This window comes from Thunnus thynnus, chromosome 10 (genome assembly GCF_963924715.1).
Source record: "Thunnus thynnus chromosome 10, fThuThy2.1, whole genome shotgun sequence".
NCBI classification, from domain to species: Eukaryota; Metazoa; Chordata; class Actinopteri; order Scombriformes; family Scombridae; genus Thunnus; species Thunnus thynnus.
The window spans coordinates 4,204,277-4,229,675 of record NC_089526.1 but is presented as its reverse complement, the minus strand read 5'-3'; the positions used below and the strand labels follow the sequence as shown (position 1 = coordinate 4,229,675).

The 25,399-nt window shown below is 38.7% G+C and overlaps 1 protein-coding gene across 2 annotated transcripts in view; it reads right to left on the bottom strand.

Annotated features, from left to right (window-relative positions):
- Positions 1-7,413: 7,413 nt before the first annotated feature.
- The window catches only part of atg5 (ATG5 autophagy related 5 homolog (S. cerevisiae)), a 42,835-nt gene continuing 24,849 nt past the window's right edge, over positions 7,414-25,399 (bottom strand). The window contains exon 8 of one of the 2 annotated variants that reach the window (XM_067600502.1): positions 7,414-9,173. In XM_067600502.1, the coding sequence (XP_067456603.1) occupies positions 9,037-9,173 (137 nt within the window). In that variant the 3' untranslated portion in view covers positions 7,414-9,036. Of the gene's footprint in view, positions 9,174-12,639; positions 13,737-25,399 lie in introns of those variants that run through there. The other variant, XM_067600504.1, reaches the window with a different exon arrangement.

The window sequence follows — 25,399 nt, the reverse complement described above, 5'->3', positions numbered from 1 at the left end:
AACTGAAATTCTTAATTAATTCTCATATCTTTTTATCATGCACCCTAAAATCCAGTGAGCAGGTCAGAAACCTACATGTCATCCTGGACGCTGATGTTAAATTTCGAAAATTACATATCAGATATTACAAGACGGTCATTCTACCACCTGAGACATATATCAGATTAGATTACCACAATGCTTTTTTCACTGGATTATCAAAATATTCATACAGAATTCAGCCGCCAAGGTACAAGAAAACATCATCGCATACTTAAATCACTTCATTGGCCTCACATTCAACAACTGAGAATTCACTTTAACATCCTCCTATTGTTTTTTTAAGGCACTACATGGTTCCACTGACTAACTACACCCCCATCAGACCTCTCAGGTCTTCAGACGGCAGCTCTCTGGTTGTACCCAGAATAAGATAAGGATCTGGTAAAGGTTCATTTAGTTAGTGTGGATCTTCCCTCTGGAATACTGTATCTACATTTAAAGCTCAAAACCTTCCTGTTTCCTCAGGCCTTTGAACAGTGTTAGTGCGTGTTGGTATGTATAAATATATGTTGTTTTTTTTATTATTGTTATACCACTTCTTACATATGCTTGATGTCTCTTTTTAAATGTAAAGCACATTGAGTTTCTTTGTAATGAAATGTGCTCTATAAATAAAGCCGCCTTGCCTAGTTTACTTTGCAGCATTCTTGTGTGTGTTTCCGTGTGTGTGTGTGTGTCAGATGCTGGTGGGGAAGTTAGGTGGTTTAGGGGTTTTATTGCAAAGGGGAAAGTTGTCTTTGACAAAGAGAAGATGAAAGTGGGAACCAGAGAAAGAGCGAGATGGTATTTTTTTTTTTTTTTTTTGCAAGAAAAAGAAGAGAAAAAGAGCATAAAGGAAAGAAGGAGGGAGATATAAAAGACAAACGAATAAACAACTTTTAAATCAAACAGACATTTTATGTGTCATCTGAGCGTCTGAGCGGGTTGGTGTGTGTGTGTGTGTGTGTGTGTGTGTGTGTGTGTGTGGTGAGAGACAGAGAGAGAAGATTGAACTGTGTCCTTTGAATCATTACGTTACTTCAAAGGCCGTCGTTCTTGTTAAAAATGGACGTCCATCCTTCTCTCCTCTGAGAGAGACAGAGAGAGAGAGAACCACAGAGAGAAGTAAGTGTGTGTGTGTGTGTGTGTGTTTGTGTGTTTGTGTGTGTGTCACACTGCCAGGAACAGAGAGACAAAGAAACATGCACACACACACACACACACACACACTTCTGCTTCTCTGGTTGTTTATTGGTTCAACTGGAAGAAAAGAAAAAAAAATGTGTGTTTGTGCTGAAATCTCATCAGTTTAATCTTTACAGCATTTCAATTTGAGTTCTTACATTCCAGTGGATGTTTCTGTTTTTTTTACATGTAAACTCTCTATTTTTTTCTTTTTAGCTGTAGATGTGAAAGTGTCTCTGAGCAGGAAATGTAAGATTTCCATCAAAACAAGCCACTGATGATTAGTTTTACTGAAAAAGCCTCGTTGGTGTTCATGAAAAACTTCTGATGTGTATCTTCAAACCTTTTGTTTACAGAGTAAGAATAGTACTACAGTACTACAAAAGCTGCTGCTAGTTTGAAAATCTTTAAATTTGTCCGTTACACATTACAATTATTTCATCTAAATGTGATTTGCAACCACTCCCGCCATGTTTATTGACACACTACGTCCAGACAGGCTGCACCATTAAAACCAGGCCGGATTTTAGCTTTTTAAACGTCTCGGTTAAATTTAACTGTTGTAATTTTTGTTTCGACAGCATTTTATGACTGTATTTCCTTGTGATGCAGGTTCTTACTGCACCTGTTTGAACTACAGTCACTGAAATGCTGATAAAAACTTCAATCTTCCACCAAATTCGGCCCAGTTCGACAGTTGCTCAGTATTTTTCAGGCTCTTATATTTACACCACAATACGGTGTCCTGTTTGTAGCTTGTAGACTTGGATTACGATGCTAAATGTAGCATTTCAAGCGGTTTACTCATTAAATTCAACCAGTTATGTTCTGTACATTTCCTGAGATACTTTTAAGATAGCCGAACATGCCGAACTGTAGTGTATTAAACACACAAAGCAAGTAGAAAACAAATAAATATACGTCCTTATTAAACATTAACGGGACACGTTTGTATAGCCGAATGAAAACTAGATTTAAAAACCTTTTAATTCATTCTGGAAGTGAATTTAAAACGACTTCAACAAGAAAAATAACAAGATTAAGACCACAAAAAAAAAAGTGTGTGAAAGTGAAGATGTGAAACTGTAAATGAGGAAAAAGAAAAAATAGGAAATGAACTGTTAGATGAACCTCAAGTCTACAGTCAAATCCTGTTTTTTTTCCCCACTTCAGAGAAATATAGAGTTAAAATGTTTTTCTTCAGGCATATTAAAGGCCTGCAGACAGTCCGGATGTAACATATACACACATTTACACGTAAACGAGCACGTCTAGACAAAGATGTTGTTATAAAAGTGACCACACGCTCATTAACACTAATTTGTTCTGGATTTATCTCTTCCTTCTTACTCCGATTACTTTGTTTTTCATCCTTTTCATCTTTTAAATGTATTCTTATAATTCATCTGTGTCTTGTTTTGTATCGTCACACTCACATTTAAGGTGTTTTTAACTCAGCAGGAACACAATCCTACACACAAACACACACAGTATGTTGTCATTTTCACTCATCACACATGTTCTCTCTGTCCCGGTCTGTATTGTTTTATATGTGTGTATTTGTGTGTGTGTGTGTGTGTGTGTGTGCGGCTTCATAGGCAGAACACACTCATGACTTCCTCTACATCACTAATCGCTCTCATCTGTTGATCTTCTTGATCTCTGCTCTGCTGTCTGATATACAGCAGAACACTGTGGCCCCCCTGAGACGGAGAGAGGGGGGGGGCATGGGGGGGTGTGTGTGCACGTGCATGTGTGTGTGTGTGTGTGTGTGTGAGTATGTGTGTATGAGATTGTGGTTTCACGGAATCAGGCAGGACAGTAGGGGACTGAGTAGAGTTGGAGGGCATAGTTTGTGGTCTGAGCTGATGGTAAAAGTGTGTGTGTGTGTGTGTGTGTGTGTGTGTGTGTGTGTGTGTGTGTGTGTGTGACTGAATGATTTCACGGAATCTGTTGGAAATCAGCTGTCCGGTAAAGTTTTGGTCTATTATTGGAACAAACAGAGGGGTGTTGGTATGGAGACACAAACAAAGGGTTGATGAAAACCTTCCTGATACTAATTAAGTTCTGACACAAACTACATAACTGTCCCCTCTGATGTTTAAAGGTGCAGCGTGTGTAGAATTTAGTGGCATCTAGTGGGAACGGACATGGCAGAAATTGGATATAATATGTTTTAATTAGTGTATAATCACCTGAAAATAAGACTTCTTGTGTTTTCGTTACCTTAGAATGAGCCTTTTATATCTAGAAATGTGTCTACGGTAGCCCAGAATGGACAAACTTTAGTCCTAGACTCTAGAGAGAGGGCCGTTTTTTGCAAGTTTTGTGTTAATTTTGTGTGTTTTCTTCTATGAAACCCTCAGTTTTAAACACAAATGATGATCTAGTCTAACTGCGATTACCCCGATGACATCATCAGGGTTAACTTTTTCTTTTTCTAAACTTTGGAAAGCTCCCTCCACAGCCTCGTAAAGACATTATACCACCGTTTTCAGAGGCTGAGTAGAGAAACTGAACTGTGTGTGTGTGTGAAACCTACGAGGTCAGTGCAGTTTATTCCTTGTTGCTCAACAAACTAAAGACGTCATGTAAACACAGAAGCATGTGTCCGCAGTTTGTTTAGTGACGTCCGCCCGATCTGGAGTTACTCATAAGAGATCAAAAATGCCATTGCGGAGTTTCATCAGTGTAAAGAACAGTCAGTGTGTTCATTTAGTGTCTGTTTATCTCGGTAACCGCTTTTTTTTTAAAAGCCTTAATTACAGACAGTAGAGATGAAACAACAGGAAATGAGAAAGAATGAGATGCAACAAAGGTCTCCAGCCAGACACGTCGGGGTTCACGGTCGACGTCTTGACCTTACTGAGCTACGAGGCCGTTTGATGGCCGCGGCGAACATCAGACGTGACGTACAGACAGAGGAAGCAGTACAGTCGCAGGGATATGTCTCTCCAGAGAGACTGGAAACTATAAAATCTCAGCTTCTTAAGAGAGTTGACACGCATCAACACTGGAAAATAAGACATCCGGACGAGGATGACGCAATGTCATGTGTCAACATGCTGCCGGCGTGTGAACCTGTAGACTATGTGCTGTTTTATATGTGAAAACGTCAGTCAACACAAGTGCTTTCAGGTCATTTTCATAAAGATCTTTGTCCACATTGAAACACCTGAACAATAAGTATCACCAACAGATAGGAAAAAGATGTATTTTCACATTTATCCAGCTTAGACTCAGTTAACTGAGGTCAGTTATGATTGATCATAACTGGCTCACAGGATGTGTTAGTCAGCTGCATTAGAAATGAAAAGTGTTTATAGTTGTTCCAAACAGCGACAGTAGAAAGCAGCCGGCCGTCATAGAGAGAAAGGTAGGGGAGGGGGGGGGGGACGCAGTATTGTTTAAATATGCTGATAACAGCTCATATTTTCAGACACTCAGTTGTTAACAATGACAAACAACAGAAAAAAAAAAAAAAGTTGTGTGAAGAATTTTTTAACCCGCACGCCTTTCTCACCTCCGCCCAGCTGGCCAATCACGGTAAGGAGTGGGTGTGAATAATCTGATCGTTGGTTTTGGAAATTTACAGAAATGGCCCCGCTGCACAGGCGTCTCTAATCTGCCATTGGAAACGTGTGGCGAGAGGGGGTTTCCGAACTATTCAACCAGCCGACAAACGTGGACAGTCTTACACAGATTGTAAATGACTTTTTTTTTTTTTTTTTTTTTTTTTGACTGAAATATCTGAACCAGGCAGGATGCTGGTTCACTAAAAACTCCTGTCCAATAATCGAGTTCTTGTGAATTACAGGGTACTTTTGTTCATAAGCTTTTATTTACTTAAATCTGTTCAGTGTGATGATCCGAAGACAGAAGATACAACAATACAAGTGAACTTTTCCACTCTGATTCAGGGAGAAAAGAAAAAAAAAAAAGACGAAGCCCTGCTAACAATTTACTTTCTGCTCATTCCATCCAAACACCTCACCAAACATCCCCCCCCCCTTCCCTCCCTCCCTCTCCTTTTATTTCCTATGTCTCTCTCTCTCTCTCTCTCTCTCTCTCCTTCTGCTCAGTATGTTGTACAGTACGGGGGTCGGACGGCAGCTCGGGAAATCCCATAAAAAAGTGTGTGTCAGCGAGATGACAGAGTGAGACAGACTTTTCATCATGTGTCTGCAGTGTGTATACAAACACATAAACACACACAAACGCACACACACACACACACAAACACATAAACACATACTGTACCCCACGCCGAGCCAAGGGTCTTGACTCAACTCCATAAAACCGCCGTCCCATCATAGTTGGCGGCGGTGGCAGCGGTGAGGAAGGCTGACGTGATGATATGATGTGTGACATCACTCACACACACACACACACACACTTTAAATGCAACAAGAGACGAGTGTGTGTGTGTGTGAGAGAGAGAGAGAAGACGTCTTCACACACACACCTGTGGGGGGCTATAAATGATGTCTGTAATTATGTACACACACACTACATCACACACACACACTCACGCTGTACAGTTCAGTTCCGCGAAACCGAGCTTGCTCACATCGAGACACACACACACACACATATATATACACACAAAAAAGCAGCCTGAGGCCTGTCTGACAGGACAGTTTAGTGGTCTCATTAGCAGCGGGTGAAATGCCAACAGATAATTATCCAGGAGAGATGAAGAGAGAGAGGGAGGGTGAGTGTCAGCAGTAAAACACAAGAGAGAGACACAGAGAGAGAGATGTTATTAATATGATGGATAAAGTGAAGGTAAAACAGCAGAAACCCTTAAAAAAAAAAAAACACTTTCACTGTTTCGCCAACCAGCTGAGCTCCATCCAGACTAACAACATCCTAAAATAATCAACAGCATGACAGGAGAACAGTTTCAGGCTGATATCATCTTTAAAAAGGTAAAATGGTGTTTTTCATATAAACTGCACGAAAGTCAACGCCCGGAGAGAGAGAGGCATAGAAGAAACAGAGAGGAGTTCATCTTAACCACGTATAGAGGACACAAAACATCATAACGGTACATATCACCTACACCACCCATCAATAATAGGATTATAAAAAGACAAAACAATCTATATATGAATGCATATACAGTCAGATTGGGGACTTGGCTTTTCTTTGGGTGCTTTCACTCTCCCCTCACACATACAAGCAGCTCTGTTGATGAGCATAGTATCAGCTAAAAAACGTATTCTCAAAGACTGGCAGACACCACCAGCTCCACTGTGCTTTAGAAACTGGTTGCATGAACTTTTTTTTTGGTTATCCACATCCCCTTTTTTTTTTTACAATATGTTTCTTATTATCAACAAATCTAACCGTAAAAAGATGAATAAAACGATGTGTTACTTTTTCTCTCTCAATAGACACATGTCCTATTCACAAACAATGGAGGATGCGCATGCAGCAAGAGTGTAGAAACCTCACGGCCACAATATCCTGTTACAGTAGATTCTATACGAACATGTTCAGTATTTAGAAATAATGCAACAGGTTGGAAACCAGACAAGTTTCTGTTTAGCTGTAAATCCTTTGTTACATTATAAACCAGATTAAGCCAGATTTTAACCCTGAATTGTGTCTCAAACCAACAAAAGTAACGTTAAAAATAATGTAAATTATAGAAGATTACTGCAGTTTGTTTGCTGCACAACAGAAACCGTTCTGGATATTATATTCGTAACATCATGCGATGTACGCAAACTGCTGATTCCCCATCTAAATATATCAGAAACATACTTATCATGTTGTCTTTCACCTCTCGCAGCTTCTAGCTATGCAGAGTTTTGCTTTCATTCATCCAGGTTGTGAGATTATCTGTCTCGACCCCAATACAAAGCACGGAGGTGAAGGGAATTTTGTTTGTGGTTACTGGTAACATTTAGTTACCAGTAATAAAAAAACTTGTGACACCCAGCTTCTTAATATAATAAGGAAGGTGAGATCTGTCGAGTGAAGCTATTCAAGGTTCAGTTTACCTGCGATGGAAATAAAATCTCATTTTTGGAAAGATGCACTGAGGGTTTTGTGACCTTTCATAGTGAACAGGACTCACACTTACCGCCACAGCTGGTTATTTTAAGTATCGACTAAATTTACAAACATGAATGTAACCGGTGAGTCCTATTCTTTAAATATGTTTATTTCATTAATAAATAAAGTAGATTCTCACAGTTAAATATTTGAATCAACTCACTTTTATTTGAAGTCATTCTGGATAACAGTGTCAGCCGAATGCTTTAAGAGTAATTTTATTTCAGTAAGAACAGATGTAAAAAAGACAAAATACTGAAATGAAAAAAAACAAACGAGTGATTAATGACATATGACAACCAGCAGAGGTCCGATCATGTCAACAGTCACACAGTACCTGCTTTTTTTTTTTTGCCAGTTTTCTTTTCTTTCCACAAGCCTAAAATTCAACATGACATGTTACACAACTTTGGTCCCCAAAAAGCCAGCAGACTTGATGATAAATGCGCCTGTTGTTGTCTCATTATCTCGAGAGAAGTTCTTCAAATGAATCCAAACCAGATGTTCATTTAAAGTTTGGCCACGGACGAAGAGGCTTGAGCCAAATCTGACAAAAAAAAAAAAAAAACAGACAGTAAAACAGCAAAAACTGTGTTCATTGATGGCGAGAATTCAACACCTGCTATTGAAAACACATGGAGTTTTTTTTTCCCCCATGACCCTAAATCAATACGCTTTAGCTTCATAAATAAGCTAGTTCAAGCTCGACAGTTAGCATCCTGCTGCGGGGAAAAAAAACAAACAAGTACAGCCTTTTTATTTTCAGGTTAAAACAACAATGTGATTTTATTTGATGAAATATGAAAGTAAACAAAAAATTTAAGTTACACCGTTTTGAGTTAAAGCTGCAATTTTAATGCTAATTCATGAACAGTACTAGACGTGTTTTTTTTTTTATCTGCTTGTTAAATTGCTTTCTTAAAAAAAAAAGAAAAAAAAAAAGGTGGCACTAGGCGCCAAGTCCAAGTCTTCTTCTTATACCACGTTGTCAAATGAAGCCAAAAAAAAAAAGTTAATCCAGGCAACCAAACCAAAACATAGTCCTCTGTAGAATTGTCTTATAGAGGGTTATTTGGAGGCCGAGGCTGAGGTGATGTAAACTCAGAGTAACTTCATGTACGTCAAGACGATGAAAACAGGTGAGTGTGGTAACTAAGGCAACTTCAGCATGACTAATACGCCTCTCCCTCCCCCCCAAAAAAATCCTGTCTCCCTGTCGACGGGACTGTCTTGGATTACAGTAGATGAGGAGGAAGATGTGTGTGGCAGAATGGGGGGGACACAAGCGATCCTTTCACCTCCTCTACTCCAATAGAGATGTTTGTTTGGAGAGGAGTAGAAAAAAGATAGCAGGATAGAAAAAAAAGCTCATTCGGCCACCTCTTTACCAATAGAAATGTCTTTTGGGAGCAGAGGAGGAAGAAGATCCTTTCATCTCCTCCTGTACGCGTCGTCTGAGGTGAGAAGAGGAGTATTAGTAATAGTAGGAGTAGAAATATAAATAGATAAGATGCAAACAGAGGTTTGTTCTTCCTCCTCCTCTTTGTGCATCATTGACAAAATTCTCATTAAAGAGTTCGTTTCAGAGTTCAGAGTTTCCACCTGCTAAGCGCTGACATTTCCTGGGGGTGGTTGGAGGGAGGGGGTGGGGGGCGGGACATCCAGTCGGCTGCTGCTGGTGGGTCAGCTGGTCGGTCGGTTGTCACGGTGACAGTGAGAGAGAGAGAGAGAGAGAGAGGGTAGGAGGTGGGTTTTTCCAGTCAGTCAGTCGGTCGGGGTGGGGTTGATACAGATGTGCAGGAAGTTGTCGGGGTGGCTGAGATGTTCGCTGAGCCACTGAAGAGGAGTCTCCAGCAGGGGTTCAATTCCGTGAATCACCACCTGGTAACGCTTCACCTCACCTGCGGAAAGAGAGAAAAAGATGAATAATTAAATCAGTAGCATCTTTTAAAACATCTTTTTGTTGTTGTTATTGTTTATTGCTGCTTTCCACTTTGATATTTTCCTGTTTTCTCTCAAAATTTTAACACATTCTCTCTGTTTTACTGTGTTTGACTGAAACAATTTGTGCATTTGTGTAGAGATGTGCTGCAAAAATACAGTTAGTAAGATTATTATAAGTAGAAAACAAGAGAGGATGTGGGAGAGAGAGAGACAAATGGATAGGGAAGGAGGGAGTGGAGGAGAGGAAAAGGGAAGACAGAAGGAAGAAGAGGAGGAAAGTAGACAAAAAGGGTGAAAGAGAAAGAGGAAAAAAAAGACAGAAAAGAGGAAATTAAGAAGGGAGCGGAGCGAAACGGGTTAAATGAAATACTGTAAAAGGAAAGAATGATGTAGAGAGAAGAGCGAGGGAGAGACGGTGCAGAGAAAAGAGGAAAACAGTTGGTTACGTGAGGTGAGAGAGACCACATCATACACGATAGTAACTCATCGGTGTGGTGGCTGAGAGAGAGAGAGAGAGAGAGAGAGAGAGAGAGAGAGAGAGAGAGAGAGAGAGAGAGAGAGAGAGAGAGAGAGAGGGTGTGTTGAGTCATGTGTTGTGAGAGAAGATAGAAAGTGTACGAAGGTAAACCTGAGCGTGTTTTTTTTTTTCTTCTTTCAGCTATGAAGTGACAGTTGATTGTTTTTATGCTCGTTGTTGACAAGATTCGAATTTTTAAACTTTCACTCTGACAGTTTGACAGTTTCATACTGTGTGAAAGTGTGTGAGAGTGTGTGTGTGTGTTGCTAAATACGATGGCCTCCATGTGACTGACCCCGCCCTCCTGTTGAAAGACCACGACCGCAAAAAGTCCGTTAAAAGCAGCGACTTTCTCTGCCTTCCAGGGTTGTGAGTGTGTGATTCGCACTGAGGAGATTTCTGAGATGATTTTAGAAACATTCAAGGAGCCTGAAAGTCTGATCTATGAACGTTTGAAACCTTTTCAAAGAGGCACACAGAGATCATTTTAACTGTCATGAATACTGCAGTAGTGTGATATATATTTATATAATGTCTTCTTTGGCTATGATGACAAACAGAAAGCGTTATATAACTGTGGGCTTTTGCAAGGATGTTTGAAGTGAAAGATACTATCGAGCTGCATTGTGGGAAGTGTAGGTTTCATTGTTTTAGAGCTTGAACCACAAAACTCACTGTCAAGAGTTTAATGGCAGTTAGAATTTCTTGATTACAAAGTTTTAACTCCACACGGGTGTCCTGGTCTCCCCTCTTCTGGGCAAGGTTCCCACACGCTTCATTGAGGTTTATGAATCATTCTCCGTCTGGACCTTCACCTGGGACCAATTTGCCTTGGGGGAAAACCAGGGGCTATGGATCCCGATGACACAGCTCTCAGGGGTCAAAGGGGCGCTCAAAGCCCTCCGCCACAATAAGGTGACGATTCTCGGAGCAGAGAGGGAGAGTCCTCTCAGCCTGAGAGATATCCGGGGGAACACCTCCTGGACGCCTCCAACTAGTAGGGACTGGAGGGACTACATATCTCTTCCATCCTGGGAATGCCTTGGGATTCCCCAGGAGGAGCTGGAGGGTGTTGCCGGGGTGACGGATGTCTGATAAGTGGAAAACGGATGGATGGATAAAGCATCACTAAATAAAATCACTGGCCTTTTAGAAGATAAAGAAGTGTTCCTGGTATATTAAAGACCTTTAAAATTCAATTTGACATTAAAATATTGTACTATATTAAATACTATTAGATGTTATTAAATGTTTTTCAGACATTTTAACCTCCAAATATTTATTTAAGATATTTCCAAATGTATTTTTTCTAGACTTTGACATATTTCTTAAAGAATGGGTTGGTAATGTGAATGTGTAAATGTGCTGTTACATACTGAACAGGAAATAAATGATTTCAGCTGCTTGGCTGTTTGATTATTACAATGAATTTAATTAATAATGTCTGGATATCATTATTTAGAGCTCCCTCCATGTTCTTGGAGTGATAAATAAAATTATACAACGATGAAAATGACAGTTTCACGTTTCTCTGACAGTTGGGGTCAATTATAGGACTTCAAAAGGGCTTGTAGGCCAAAAAATGTTAATTATTTCCTACAATCTAAATCTTTATTTGTACAATACAAAATTTATTTTGTTTTTCAGTCATATTTTGTTTGAATTGTTTCTTCTTTTTTAGGTGAAATGTGCAGGTGAGGTCAGAAAGCTGAATGAAATCTGAAGTCTGTTTCTATTTTACTTTGGTACTTCTAGAAACCAGTCAATCTTTGGAAAATATTAACCTGTTTAAAGATAATTAAGAATTTAATCTAACTACCAGATTGATTCATGCTTCAAGACAAATATTTTGACAGTTCTGCAGTGAAAAGGCCAGAAGGTGATCAATGTTTCACTCTGCTGTAAAACAAACTATGTTTAACATGTGCTTTAACATAAAAATCTTCAACACAGCTGTCTTTAATTTGGTTGGTCTAAAGAGGCAAAAATTATAGATTATGGTTTTGGTTTCAAATATAGATTTCTATTTCTAAGTAACTATTTTTAAATATTTTACTATTTGCAAATGACGTTTCAGTTTCTGGCTAATTAGGACGACTCTCGTTTACGATCAGAACGTTCTCGGTGTGCGTGAGAAAGACATAAAAGACCGTCTGCCACTCTTGACCTCACACACACATACATACATACAGATACACTCTTAGAGGTCGTCCTCAACCACCGGGTGCATGACATTTTAATTCCACGTAATAACAAGAAGGCGGTTGAGGCAGAGCGTTTAACTGACGGTCTGAGAAGCGGCTCCACCCTACACCTGCTGAGCAAAGTGCAAGAAACTAATGCCAGGAAAACAATGCAAGAAATTAACTCAGCAAAAAGGTTCTCTTCTAGAAACTACAGATGTGCACATTCAGGCCAGACATGTGGGTGGAAGAGGTGCAGAGTGGGTGTTCTCTGCTGGTGGCTGCTTTTTTATTTTTTTTTTTAAATGCAGTAAATATTTCTAATTTACTAGCTAAACTGTTTTTTTAAACTAAATCTGGGCAATTATAAATCATAACAGAGTGACTGTCTTCAGCTAGTAGCTGCTAGATACCAAAAGCAAAGCAAATAATATAATATTTTACCTGCTAATGTGATGTTTGTGATTTTTTTAACAGAGCAGAGGCAGATCACAGATGAAGCTAAAAAGGTGATAAATGATTTGGTCTTGTTTGGTGGATTACAAGCTGTTATAAATGGTTATAAAAAGAAAAAAAAAGGTTTTATTTCACCAGCTAATTTAGTTGTAGTTTAGTGAATGTAGGCTGTAGAGTTGTAGGCAGAATGTGAGGGGTAGACTATTAAATGGACTATTAAATTAATTTAAAAAATAAACCTAAACTGTTGGGTTTTTAGCAGCTCAGTGGATTTTAAAGACCACAAAAGCAAAGCAAGTGAAAAAAGAAGAAACCACTTCACATTCTTCAGTTTCCTGTGGGCTGCTAGAATCAAAAAAGGAAAAAACTACTTTTGTGCAAATTCACAAGCAACAAATACTTTTTTTTCATAAATACACTAAGAAAAGGCCTTAAAGTGTCAGGCAGAAAGTGACTAACTCTAACCATAACTCTAACCATAACCCTAATTTTCTTTGCTGTTGGTGGATTCAAAAACACAACAAACTATAACTAATTTATCCAACTAAATTCTTTTCTTTTTTTGCCTGGAAACAACACATGAACAGTTTAAAGACTCAATAAACTTGAAGAGACATGGTTTTTCTACTGTGCACTTTCTCTAGAACAGTTTCCTCACATCATTAGCTTACTGCACCAAACCACCGAGCTGCCACAAGCTTGAAAAAAAAGATACCAGCTACAATTCAAACTATCACTGTACTGCTTTGATTTCCTCTTGACTGAAGGAAGTCAGTTTTTTTTCGTCGGCTTTGCAGCCGTATGACTATAACTGAGGTGAGACTGTTTAAGAGGCAACTGAATACATTTTCTGTAAGAAAAAAAAACCAACAAAAAAAAAAAAAAAACGCTGAAATAAAGGGTGAAGTGAAAGAAGAGTATAGGGAGGAAATGAAGACAGCACTAAAATGAGATGAAATACTGAAAGAGAGAGAGAGTTGAAAGGCTAGTTAACATATAAGCAATTAAAAAGGTAATGAGGTATCAGATGAAGTGTATTAGCTGAAATTAGTCGAACAGATAAGATATGCAGGCACACATCATGTGTTTGAAGTTAAGGTCACTTAAAAGAGCTGAACTGTAAACGCTGACATAAGGTGAAGTGTAGAAAAACAGGAATTAAAAAAGGAGTAGTTAGAAAATTTCTTTACTGTATGGAAATTTTCTGGTTTTCAATATTTAAAAAAAAAAGGGTTGAGTTAGAGGTTAAGGTGCCACAACACTGAACCAAAACATCCCCGATTCAGGCCTGGTCTGGGACTTTTTGTTTTTTGCATTCCCCCGTTTGTCTCCCATCATTTCCTGTCACGTCTCTACTCGGCTTCCTATAAGGGCATAAAAATGTCAAGATCAATGAAATTCTGCAATCATCTGCTCTTTTCCATCCATTTTTTATTCTTCTGGTGGAGAGAAAAACTCCACCAGAAGAGTCTATTTTCTCTGAACAGTGTCATCTGGCAGCAGAAAAACACTACAACTTAAAATTAACGTAATAAAAAATTGGTAAAAGCTGAAAGAAATGAGTCAGCAATCATCTGCTATTTATTGTATTACTTACTGCTTGCACACCACTACAAAAGTGTTATTATAGTAATAAAACTACAGACAGGTTTTTTTTAATTTTTTTTTTTTTATCTGTTTGGCTGTTTTTGTTTTTTTTTATTTTGTCGTCAATAAATGCAATACAGATGATCACATCCGATGAGAGGATGAACTCAGACGACTACGTGCAAATTGTGCAGAATCTCAAGACAATGATTAGTTTAGAAAGACCGAAAGTAAAAGGTGTTATCCTCACACTGGGACAGCAATAGCGAGAACACACTTTCTCTGGTTCGCGCACACACACACACACACACACACACGCACGCACACGCTAGTCTATTTCTGAGCTATGTTTCTTACCAATTTCCTCCAACCTTTAGCCTCTGTGTTACCCAGCAACTGGCAGGCAGAAGTGGGCGAAGTAGGTGTATTCTCATAGTCTCACTATGAGAAATGGGGGAAATTCACAATGTGCCACGCCCCCCCCCCCATCACCCACACCCGCACACACAAACACACATATTACTGTAGATCCTCACATTACCCACCTGCACCTTAATCACTCTCTCTCACGAACACACACACACACACACACACACACAGATAGATAAATGTGAGATGAGGTCAGCCTCGGTTATATCTCTGCATGGTTTACCGTAGTTTGGTCAACGTCAGTATGAATTCCTGCAATAAACACATCTTTAACAGCTTGAGAGAAAAATATTTTTTCACTGATACATGGCAGAAAGACAATACTTTTGTTTTTTTGCTTAGAGCAAAACAGAGCTGCCATCTCCAGTGCCGGTAACGCTACAGAGTGAACTTTAAAACTTTCAGTTCCCTCACACCCTAATCTTCGTTATACACACACACACACACACACAAGCCTACCATCAAACTAGTTTGTACATTTGTGATCAACTTAATTCTGATGTTTACGACGTGACTTCAAGGCAGCAAAAAGGCCACATAAAAGGTTTACAAAGACCAGTTAATCAACACATATAGGACTCCCTGAAAACCTCAAAATTAAACTTTTTCAGGAGGGAGAGGGTTAAAAAAAATAAGCTAATTATGTTCTTTTTATATATATATACTGTACAGTTTATGTGTTTAAATGCTGAAAGGTGAGAAGCAGCACAGAGAATGCAACTGACAATAAACAGGCAGCTAACGCACTGGTGCCACAACTGCTGGCATTGATACCAGAGATGCTTGTTGACATTTGTGCACTTGAACAATAAATTTAAAATCTGTGGTTCTCCTCCTCCTCTGTATATCTGACAAGCCTCATTTATGTTTTTGTTTTTTTTCTGGGGGCGTTTTTATGTCTTTATCAGACAGCCGACACTAGAGAGATGACAGAAAACTTTACACTTTATCAGCCGGGTGACCAGACTGCCCTATTAGTCCATATGCGAATGATCAGGCCTTATTTATGTAACAAAATAAAAGTCCTGAAACTATATAGACTTAATTTAACAAACTAATTAAAAATTAGGTTTGGAAATTTGCTCAAAGTAAAAATATTGTCCACTACACTCAGTGTATAGAGGAAGTTATACTGGTACCATGTCACAAGGTTTAATTATGGTCACACTGTGCCTGCTGTGCTTCAAATATGCATAATTTTGGAGGTTGTGGCAGAGTTGCACATAAATATATAGTAACACAATGAAGAACATGGATGGTTTGTTTCTTCAAACGTCTCATTGGGTTGTTCATTTAAATTATCTCTATAATTTATGTATTTCTCCTGGTCGTTGTGCGCCCCGGGCTTTGGCCTATACTGCCACCTCCCATCAGCCACATCTGAACATATCTGTTTGTGGGTTGGGATGAGTTGAAATTTGATTTAGAGATTATTGGGAAACGGATTGGTACCAGGAAACAAGTCTTTGAAACAACAACAACAACAACAACAACATGGGACACCCAGTTTTGAAAGGGTATTTTTCCACACTGAATACATGAGCAAAACACATGTTGGATGTGAACTGAACTGTGGGTGTTCCTGCTACTGCTCAAGATGTGAAATTATTATGATATTAAACTCTTGAGGTGAGAAATGATGAGCTCTCAGTTAGCGGTTTATTTTGACGTATTACAAAAATCAGAGCAGTAAGTCACTTATGGGAAAAGCAGCTGTGATTACAGTAAATGTGAGGGTCAATTCCCTCTTAGACCGCCCAAACATACAGGTACAACACCCGGCAGCAGATTTGTCATATGAAAGAACACACAAGTGATGAATATTATACAGGAATAGAGATTTACAAAGGTGTTTTCCCAGTTTGACTAACACTCGGTTGTGTGATTCATTAAAGCGTCAGCATGTGTTTTCAGTGTGTTTACACGCAGAACACGCCACTAATATCTGGGAGTGATCAGTTCCAGGGAAATATTTTTATTATAAGGTTTACAAGGATCAAATGACTGATGTGCAGTTGTATTCAAAAGTTTGGGCAACCCTTGACAAATAACATATTTTGGTCATTATTTAATTGAAAAGATATAAACAGTCTCTCTAGGATATGGAGGAACAATATTTTCAGCAAACATGAATCCATATTTACTTTTTATGTCATAAATTGAACATAAATAAATAAATAAATAAATAAAAACATCATTGTGGCATGTGCAAAAGTTTGAGGACCCCAGGAGTTCCGAAGTCTCACATTCTTTTTACAAGGTCTCAGACCTTAATCAGCTCGTTAGGCCTGAGCCATGTCAACAATGGTCATTAGGAAATGTCAGCTGGTGCCAATTTCTAAGCTTTACAAGTACTCTGACTCTTCAAACCTTGTGCGAGCACTCAGTAACCATGGGTTCCTCTAAGCAGCTGTGTAAGACTCTGAAAATGAAAGTTATTGTTGCCCACAATGCAGGGGAAGGCTACAAGAAGATGGCAAAGCGTTGTCAGCTTGCAGTTTCCACAGTGCGAAATGTAATTAAGAGATGGCAGTTTAGGGGTTACTGTAGAGGTCAAGATGGGATCTGGAAGACCAAGAAACCTCTCAGATAGAGAACTGCTCGTGTGCTGGTAAAGAAGGCGAATCAAAACCCCCATTTGATCGCAAAAAACCTGCAGGAAGGTTTAGCAGACTCAGGAGTGGTGGTGCATAGTTCCACTTGTGCAGCGATGCTCGCACAAACAAGACCTTCATGGAAGAGTCAGTAGAGGAAAACCTCACCTGTGTTCTCAGAAGTATGAAACAGAACATCTACAGAAGCTGGATGCGTTCTGGGAACAAGTGCTATGGACTGATGAAGTTAGAACTCTTTGGCCACGATCAGCAAAGGTATGTTTAGAGAAAAAAGGAGCAGCATTTCATGAAAAGAACACCTTGCAAACTGTTAAGCATGGGGCGGATCCATCATGCTTTGGGGTTGTGTTGCAGCTGGTGGCACAGGAAACATTGCACAGGTGGAGGGATGAATGGATTCCACTAAATACCAGCAAATTCTGGAAGCAAACATCACATCGTCTGTAAAAAAGCTGAAAAGAGGATGGCTTCTGCAACAGAATAATGATCCCAAACATGCCCTGAAATCCACCATGGACTACCTCAAAAGATGCAAGTTGAAGGTTTCTGAATGACCCTCGCTGTCCCCCTAATTGAAAATCTGTGGGTCGATCTTAAAAGAGCTGTACTTGCAAGACGGCCCAAGAATTGTAGAACTAGAAGCCTTTTGCAACGAAGAATGGGAGAAAATCTAAAATACAAGAATTGAAAGACTTTTAGCCGGCTACAAAAAGCATTTGCAAGCTGTGATATCTGCCAGAAGGGGTGTACTGGGACTATGTAGGGTGCCCAAACTTGTTTAAAGCCATAAATCCTCTTTTTTATCCTGTTATCATGATCAACCTTAATATTCTTATAATGTGAAACTGTCATGATCCAAATTTCACTACATATCTTACTGTACAGTTGTATGCAAATGTTTGGGCACGCCTTGACGAATAACATATGTTGGTGATTGTTTTTATTGAAAAGATATAAACAGTCTCTCTAGGATATGGAAAAAACAATATTTTCAGCAAACATGAGTGCAGAGATACTTTTTATGTCATAAATTGAACAAAAAATAAATAGATAAATAAAAACATCATTGTGGCATGTGCAAAAGTTTGGGGACCCTAAGAGTTCCGAAGTCTCACATTCTTTTTACAAGGTCTCAGACCTTAATCAGCTCGTTAGGCCTGAGCCATGTCAACAATTGTCATTAGGAAATGTCAGCTGGTGCCAATTTCTAAGCTTTACAAATACTCTGACTCTTCAAACCTTGTGCGAGCACTCAGTAACCATGGGTTCCTCTAAGCAGCTGTGTAAGACTCTGAAAATGAAAGTTATTGATGCCCACAATGCAGGGGAAGGCTACAAGAAGAAGAGATGGCAGTTTAGGGGTTACTGTGGAGGTCAAGATGAGATCTGGAAGTCCAAGAAAACTCTCAGATAGAGAACTGCTCGTATGCTGGTCAGAAAGGCAAATCAAAACCCCCATTGGACTGCAAAAAACCTGCAGGAAGATTTAGCACCAGGAGTGGTGGTGCATCGTTCCACTGTGCAGCAATGCTCGCACAAACAAGACCTTCATGGAAGAGCCAGTGGAAGAAAACCTTACCTGCATCCTCATCATAAAATCCAACATCAGAAGTATGCAACTGAACATCAACAGAAGCCTGATTTGTTTTGGAAACAAGTGCAGTGGACTGATGAAGTTAAAATAGCACTCTTTGACCATAATAAGCAAAGGTATGTTTGATAAAAAAAAAAAGGAGCAGCATTGTAAGCATGGGGTGGATCTATCATGCTTTGGGGTTGTGTTGCAGCCAGTGGCACAGGAAACATTGCGCAGGTGGAGGGATGAATGGATTCCACTAAATACCAGCAAATTCTGGAAGCAAACATCACACCGTCCGTAAAAAAGCTGAAGCTTAAAGGAGGATGGCTTCTACAACAGGATAATGATCCCAAACATGCTCTGAAATCCATCATGGACTACCTAAAGAGACGCAACCCGAAGGTTTTGGAATGACCCTCGCTGTCCTCTGACTTAAACATAATTGAAAATCTGTGGGTAGATCTTAAAAGCGCTTACATGCAAGACGGTCCAAGAATATTGCAGAACTTGAGGCCTTCTGCAGTGAAGAATGGGAGAAAATCCCAAATATAAGATTTGGCTGAAGTGCATGATGGATATTGTATGGTGAGTTGATGGACCAACTGCCATATCTGAATTTGAATCTGAAGCATTACTAAGCACTGACTATGAAAGGTGTCGAAACTTTTGCACATGCCACAATGATGTCATAAAAAGTAACTGAATGAATGTTTGCTGAAAATACTTTCCCCCTCCCCATTATCCTAGAGACACTGTGTTTATATCTTCTCAGGTAAAAAGAAAAATCACAAAAAAACAAAATAAACAAAATATTTTATTTGTCAACGGGCGCCCAAACTTTCGCATACAACTATAGTTTCAAGTTCTGATTTTCATACATTGATTTAAGTACTGAAAACGCTCTGTTGTGATTACATAACTCTGATTGTGAACTTTCACCAGAAAAGATCATTGTTTCCTTGACTATTTCAACGGCATTTCCTTCACTGGGACTAGATCAATTATTCTGCATATAAATGTATTTTATGACACATTAAATGTCCTGGAGGTGGACATTGTTTACTGGGAAAGTTTTAATGAGAACAAATTCAGACACGGAGCCAATGTTTTACATATATTTAACGCCCACCCTCCCAACCACAATCAAAGTATCAATGACTGGTTTGCACTGCAGCAAAGTAGCAACAACTGTATAAAACTGGATTAATATGTCCACTGACGCACACAAACACATAGACACACACACACACACACACACACACACACACACCCTGTGGTTGAGTGGTATATGACCGCCAGCCAAGACGGCATGTTTTGTCAGTCTAACAAAGCCAACCACTATTTAGAAAGACCGCAACGCCACGCTCTCTTCACAGCAAAAACACAGTCTGACTGCACGACTGGCAGCTGGTCAGACTGACTGACTGGATCATTTACTGACTGACTGGTTATGCTGGCTGACTGCTGGATAAACCAAATGACTGATGTTGGCTGGTAGACTGTCCAACTGGCATGCACTGTGAGAGAGAAAACTTTTGAGTGCAGGGCTGCAAGCACTGATTATTTTGATCTATTAATCTACCTTTCTGAGGGCTTTAATGCATTATCTTCATTATTGATAAATCTGCTAATTTATTTCTTGATAAGTCGATTAATCGTTTAGTATGAGATGTTAAAAATAGTGAAAAAATGTCTTCAATTTGCTTGCTTTGTCTGAAATATTCTGATGATCCACTAATGACCAATCAATTAATCAACTAATTGCTCTATTCATTTAGATAAATCAAATAGTCTATACAGTGTTTCCCCTGGCGGGCCACCAGATCAAAAAGAATCCCCGCCAGGCCAAAAAATATATTTTTTAAATGCAACAAATAACGCCAAATACCCATTCATTCAGAAATCAATAGCGTTTGTGTTGTGTTGTGCTGCCAGTCTGGCAGTAAATGTGCAGTACAGATGACAGTATGTCAGTTAATAAATGCTGCGGCTTCTCAAGACCAAGAAATGTCTCGTCTGTTGTTTCCCCAACTGCAGGAAAAGTGAAGGGGGTTAGCTTAAAGTTAGCAACAATGGGTTAGCCTAGCCTGACAACGCTTAACAGAGAATGCTCCCCATCCCCAACCCCACCCACCAGGCCAAACTAGTCAACCTAGGGGAAACACTGCTAAAAGATGTCAAAAAACAGTAAAAATGTACATAACAATTTCATAGAGTGCAAGGTGACATTTTCAAATTGCTTGTTTTGTCCAATCAACAGTCCAAACTCCAAATATATTCAATCCACAATTATATAAAACAAAGGAAAGCTGAAACCGGCAAAAGTTTGGCCTTTTTACTTAAATTAAGAACACATAATGAGTTATCAAAATGGTCATTTCAGTAAATCAAATAATGGATAGAGCGCCTCATTATTTCGGCAATAGTCGAGTCGACCAAAACAAAAACACAGCCACACACACACAGTAGTTTCAATGAAGGTAGTCATACTGACAAGTGTGGGTGATGCAAGCAAAGCTGCTCTGATTTTAAAAGGTGTATTTCTGCAACATTTTGCAAGTCAGATTTTGCATGCAGCGACATTCTGCACGCCTCCGCACCTATGTTATCGCTGGTTGAAAACCGTATGCGATCATCACTATTTTGTTGATGCTGGGGATGATGACAAGTTATCTAATTCCTGTGAAAAGTTGCCCACAACTCTCTACAGCGAAAAACCTCTGTCCGCATACAGTAGATTCTCCAAAATAGTACAGAACACTGTAAAAAAAAAAAAACTCAAAAGAAAACACTCGGAAGCACACTCTCAAGATATAGTACCAACTGTAGATATAGAAATAAAATGTTTCAGAAGTTACATATAAATGTAGGCTGTACTTTAAGTAATAGTAGTATTTTTAAACACACAAGATGCTAATTTTAAAGTGGTTAAATATGTGTGAGAGAAAGCTACAGTTGGTGATGCACCATTATTGTCTAATCCTCTGGTGTATTTTTCCATTTAGGGAGTAAATAATTTGTCATCATTTGTCATTCAAACATGTGTGAAAGAAAACAATTACGTAAGCAGTTTGGCTGTTACACTGTGCTGGAAACGTATGACACATAATCCTTACTTGATATTATACTTAATGTCCTTTATATTAAAGTTTACTTATTATTTACCTAATATCCTAGAACTTGAGTTAGGTATTTAGTGTGATATAATACCTGCGTTTCAGTGAGTAGGAAAAAAAAGTGCCACACACTTTGGCTCCATATGCATTTCTCTTTTATTTAGGTGACGTTTCGGCCCCCAGGCCTTCTTCAAGATCAACATTAATAGTAAGACACAGGCATTGGTATGTTATGTTGGCCACATCCTAGTAACACATCTGATGGTGATTAGATAAATGTTGTTGCACCAAGTATCAAAACTGCCAAGTACCAAAAGGAGGCATTGAATGTCTGGTCAGATTCGTAATCCTGTTTACGCATTCTTTGATCAAATGGTTCCTGATTTAAATCAAGAAATTGCAAATTTGAGACTATTTTTATTTAGTTTCTCCAATTTTAAGTTCTTGTACGACTGCTTGTGTTTATACAACATTTTACATTTGAGAACTCTGGCTTCTTTTGTCAAATGTCAAAGGTTTTTAGAGAAAATGGTACTGAAACTCAGGTATAATGAAAAAGTAACGCACACCAAGGGTTTTAGTAAGGTGCTGATTACTGGAAGTAGACTTGAGAGTAGGAAAAAAGAGTCGCACACTCTGGCTCCATATGTATTTCTCTTTTTTATAGAAGACCTTTCGGCCCCCAGGCCCTCTTCAAGATCAACATTAATAGTAGGACACAGGCACTGGTTATGTAGGCCACATTCTAGTAACACATCTGATGGTGATAAGATAATCATGTTCCACCATTAGGGTGAGAAAAACAATCAAGAGGCCTTCAGTGAATCAAAACTCTCAACAAACAGTGACAGGAATTTCTAATTGATATACAGAAAAAGTTAAGCCTCAGTTCTAGATGAACATCATGAACAATTTAATCTAAATATCCAATAAATAGAGGTCTATATTCAATCCATGAGGTGACAGGGTTCTTATACGGTGGATCCAATAGTGTTCCCTCCTGGAGAGTAAAACATCCAAGTTACCTCTTCTTCGGAGGAGTGATACCTTCTCAATACCAATATATCTTAGAGAGGAAACAGGATGATTAAATTCTATTGGATGCTCTTGGATAATTCATGTTTTTGCATCTAATAGTGCTTCTACGTTCGTCAATGCCCATTTTCAGTGTTCTACTCGTCGTTCCAACATATGACCTACCACAAGGGCAAGTGATAAGACTCCTTTTATAGGGATCTCTATACCTGTGTGAGGATGTTTAAAACTGTTACAACAGTAAGGATAATTACACTGACTACAACAACCACAGCGATGGTTGAGCTCAGTGAAAGGTGCTGAAGTAGCTTGGGTTGGTACTGATTGAAGAGGAGGTAAATATGAGTGTACCAGGTGGTCTCTCAGGTTTTTACCCCTTTCATATACCATGAGGGTGATCAGATTCAAGTATATGCCAGTGTTTTGTTATTATTCGCTTTATCTGTTCTGAACACTTAGAATACTCTGTTGTAAACATCATAGGATCATTTGATTTCACTGTAGGTTTATTTTGTAAGAGATCAGACATAGATCTGTCTTTTATTTTAGTGGCAGCATCATTTTGGACAGATTTCCTGTATCCTTTTTGTTGAAAGTTGTTTTTCATTTCACTCGTGTTCCTGTCAAAATCATCAGTTTTCTGGAAAATTCATTTTCGTCTGCAAAACTGACTGAAAGGGAGACTTTTTTTTTTTAACAGTAAGGGATGATCAGAGTCTGCTCTTAGCAAAGTATTTCAAGCAATAGGTTTTCTAAACAGATATGGATACAAGTAATTATTCTCTCTAATGATCCATAAATCTAGAAAACTGATGCGTTTGTAGTCATAATCCATAGTAAAGGACAGAAATTTAGAACATGAGTTGATGTATGTAAAAAATTACTCTAGCTGGGTCTTGGACCCTTTAAACAAACAAAACACGTCATCCAAGTATCTCTGCCATAAGAATATATTCTCCTTGAAGCCATGATTAGAGTAATAAAAGGTAAACAGTAGCACCATCTTTGTCAAAATAGATCTGCCTCAGAGCAACTAGAAAACGAATGCTCTCAACCACCTAGTTTTACATTACCTAATGGAAACAAGAACACGGTTTAGAGGCAAGAGTGTGTTTGTACCTTCCTCTAACCGTAGTTACTCTAATGAGACAAACTGTAGACTAGTAGAACAAGATGTTGACGAACTTTTTCAAAATGAACAGAATCATATATCTTATAAAAACGGAGGATGTCCTTAAAGACTCAGAGTCAGATGAATCTATTATCATAAAATATGCAGACAAAGGTCACTGTGGTTCTGTGGTCATGAATAAAGCTGACTACGTTAATGACTGTCTCAGACAACTTTCTGATGATATCTTTTACAGTGAACTCAGTCAACTCAGTCTTTTAAGAATATGGTTCATGTAACCACTGAGAGTCTTTTACAGAACGGTGAGATTTCTAGGAAACAATATGACTTTGTTGAAGTTGAACACCCTATCATCAATCTTACTTTTTTATACATCACCAAAAATACATAAAAATCTTGAACATCCTCCAGGACAACTCATTGTTTCCAGTATTGGCTCTCTTACCCCGAGTTTTTCTACCTTTCTAGATTACTTTATCAGAACATTTGCTGAAAATCTTCCTTTCTTTACAAAGGACAGGGGACAGACAGTACACATTATAGCATCCATCGACCCACTCTTAGACAAGGAGGAACTTTATTTAGTGTCCTCTGATGTGAATTCTATGTATACATCCATACCACACGATGGAGGTATTGAAGGTACTGTCTTTAAGTTGGATTAGATGTTCCAAGATACCTTTTATATTCTGAAACGTGGGCTACCTATGGGTCGTTCCTTTTCACCCTTATTTTCTAACTTGCAGTTTATTTACTCTAATCATGGCATCTAGGAGAGTATATTCTTATGGAAGAGGTACTTGGATGATCTGTTTTGTTTGTTTAAAGGGTCATGTTTGAATGAACTGAGGTATGTGTGTATACTGAATTTCTGTCTTTTACTATGAATTATGACTACAAACGCATCACTTTCCTAGATTTAGGGATCATTAGAGAGACTAATGACTTGTATACAGATCTGTACAGACAACCTACTGCTAGGAATGCACTACGGGCAGACTCTGCTCATCCTTCACTGTTAAAAAAAAATAGTCTCCCTTTCAGTCAGTTTTGCAGACGAAAATGAATTTTCCAGAAAACTGATGATTTTGACAGGAACACGAGTGAAATGAAAAACAACTTTCAACAAAGAAGATACAAGAAAACTGTCCAAAATGATGCTGCCACTAAAATAAAAGACAGATCTATGTCTGATCTCTTACAAAATAAACCTACAGTGAAATCAAATGACCGTATAATATTTTTAACAGAGTATTCTAAGTGTTCAGAACAGATAATAGGGATAGGGAATAATAAAACTCCCTCTCTCTCTATATATATACATGTATATATATATATACACACACCTGTGAGACCACCTGGTACACTCATATTTACCTCCTCTTCAATCAGTGCCAGCCCAAGCTACTTCAGCACCTTTCCCTGAGGTCAACCATCGCTGTGGTTGTTGTAGTCAGTGTAATTATCCTTACTGTTGTAACAGTTTTAAACATCCTCACACAGGTAAAGAGATCCCTATAAAAGGAGTCTTATC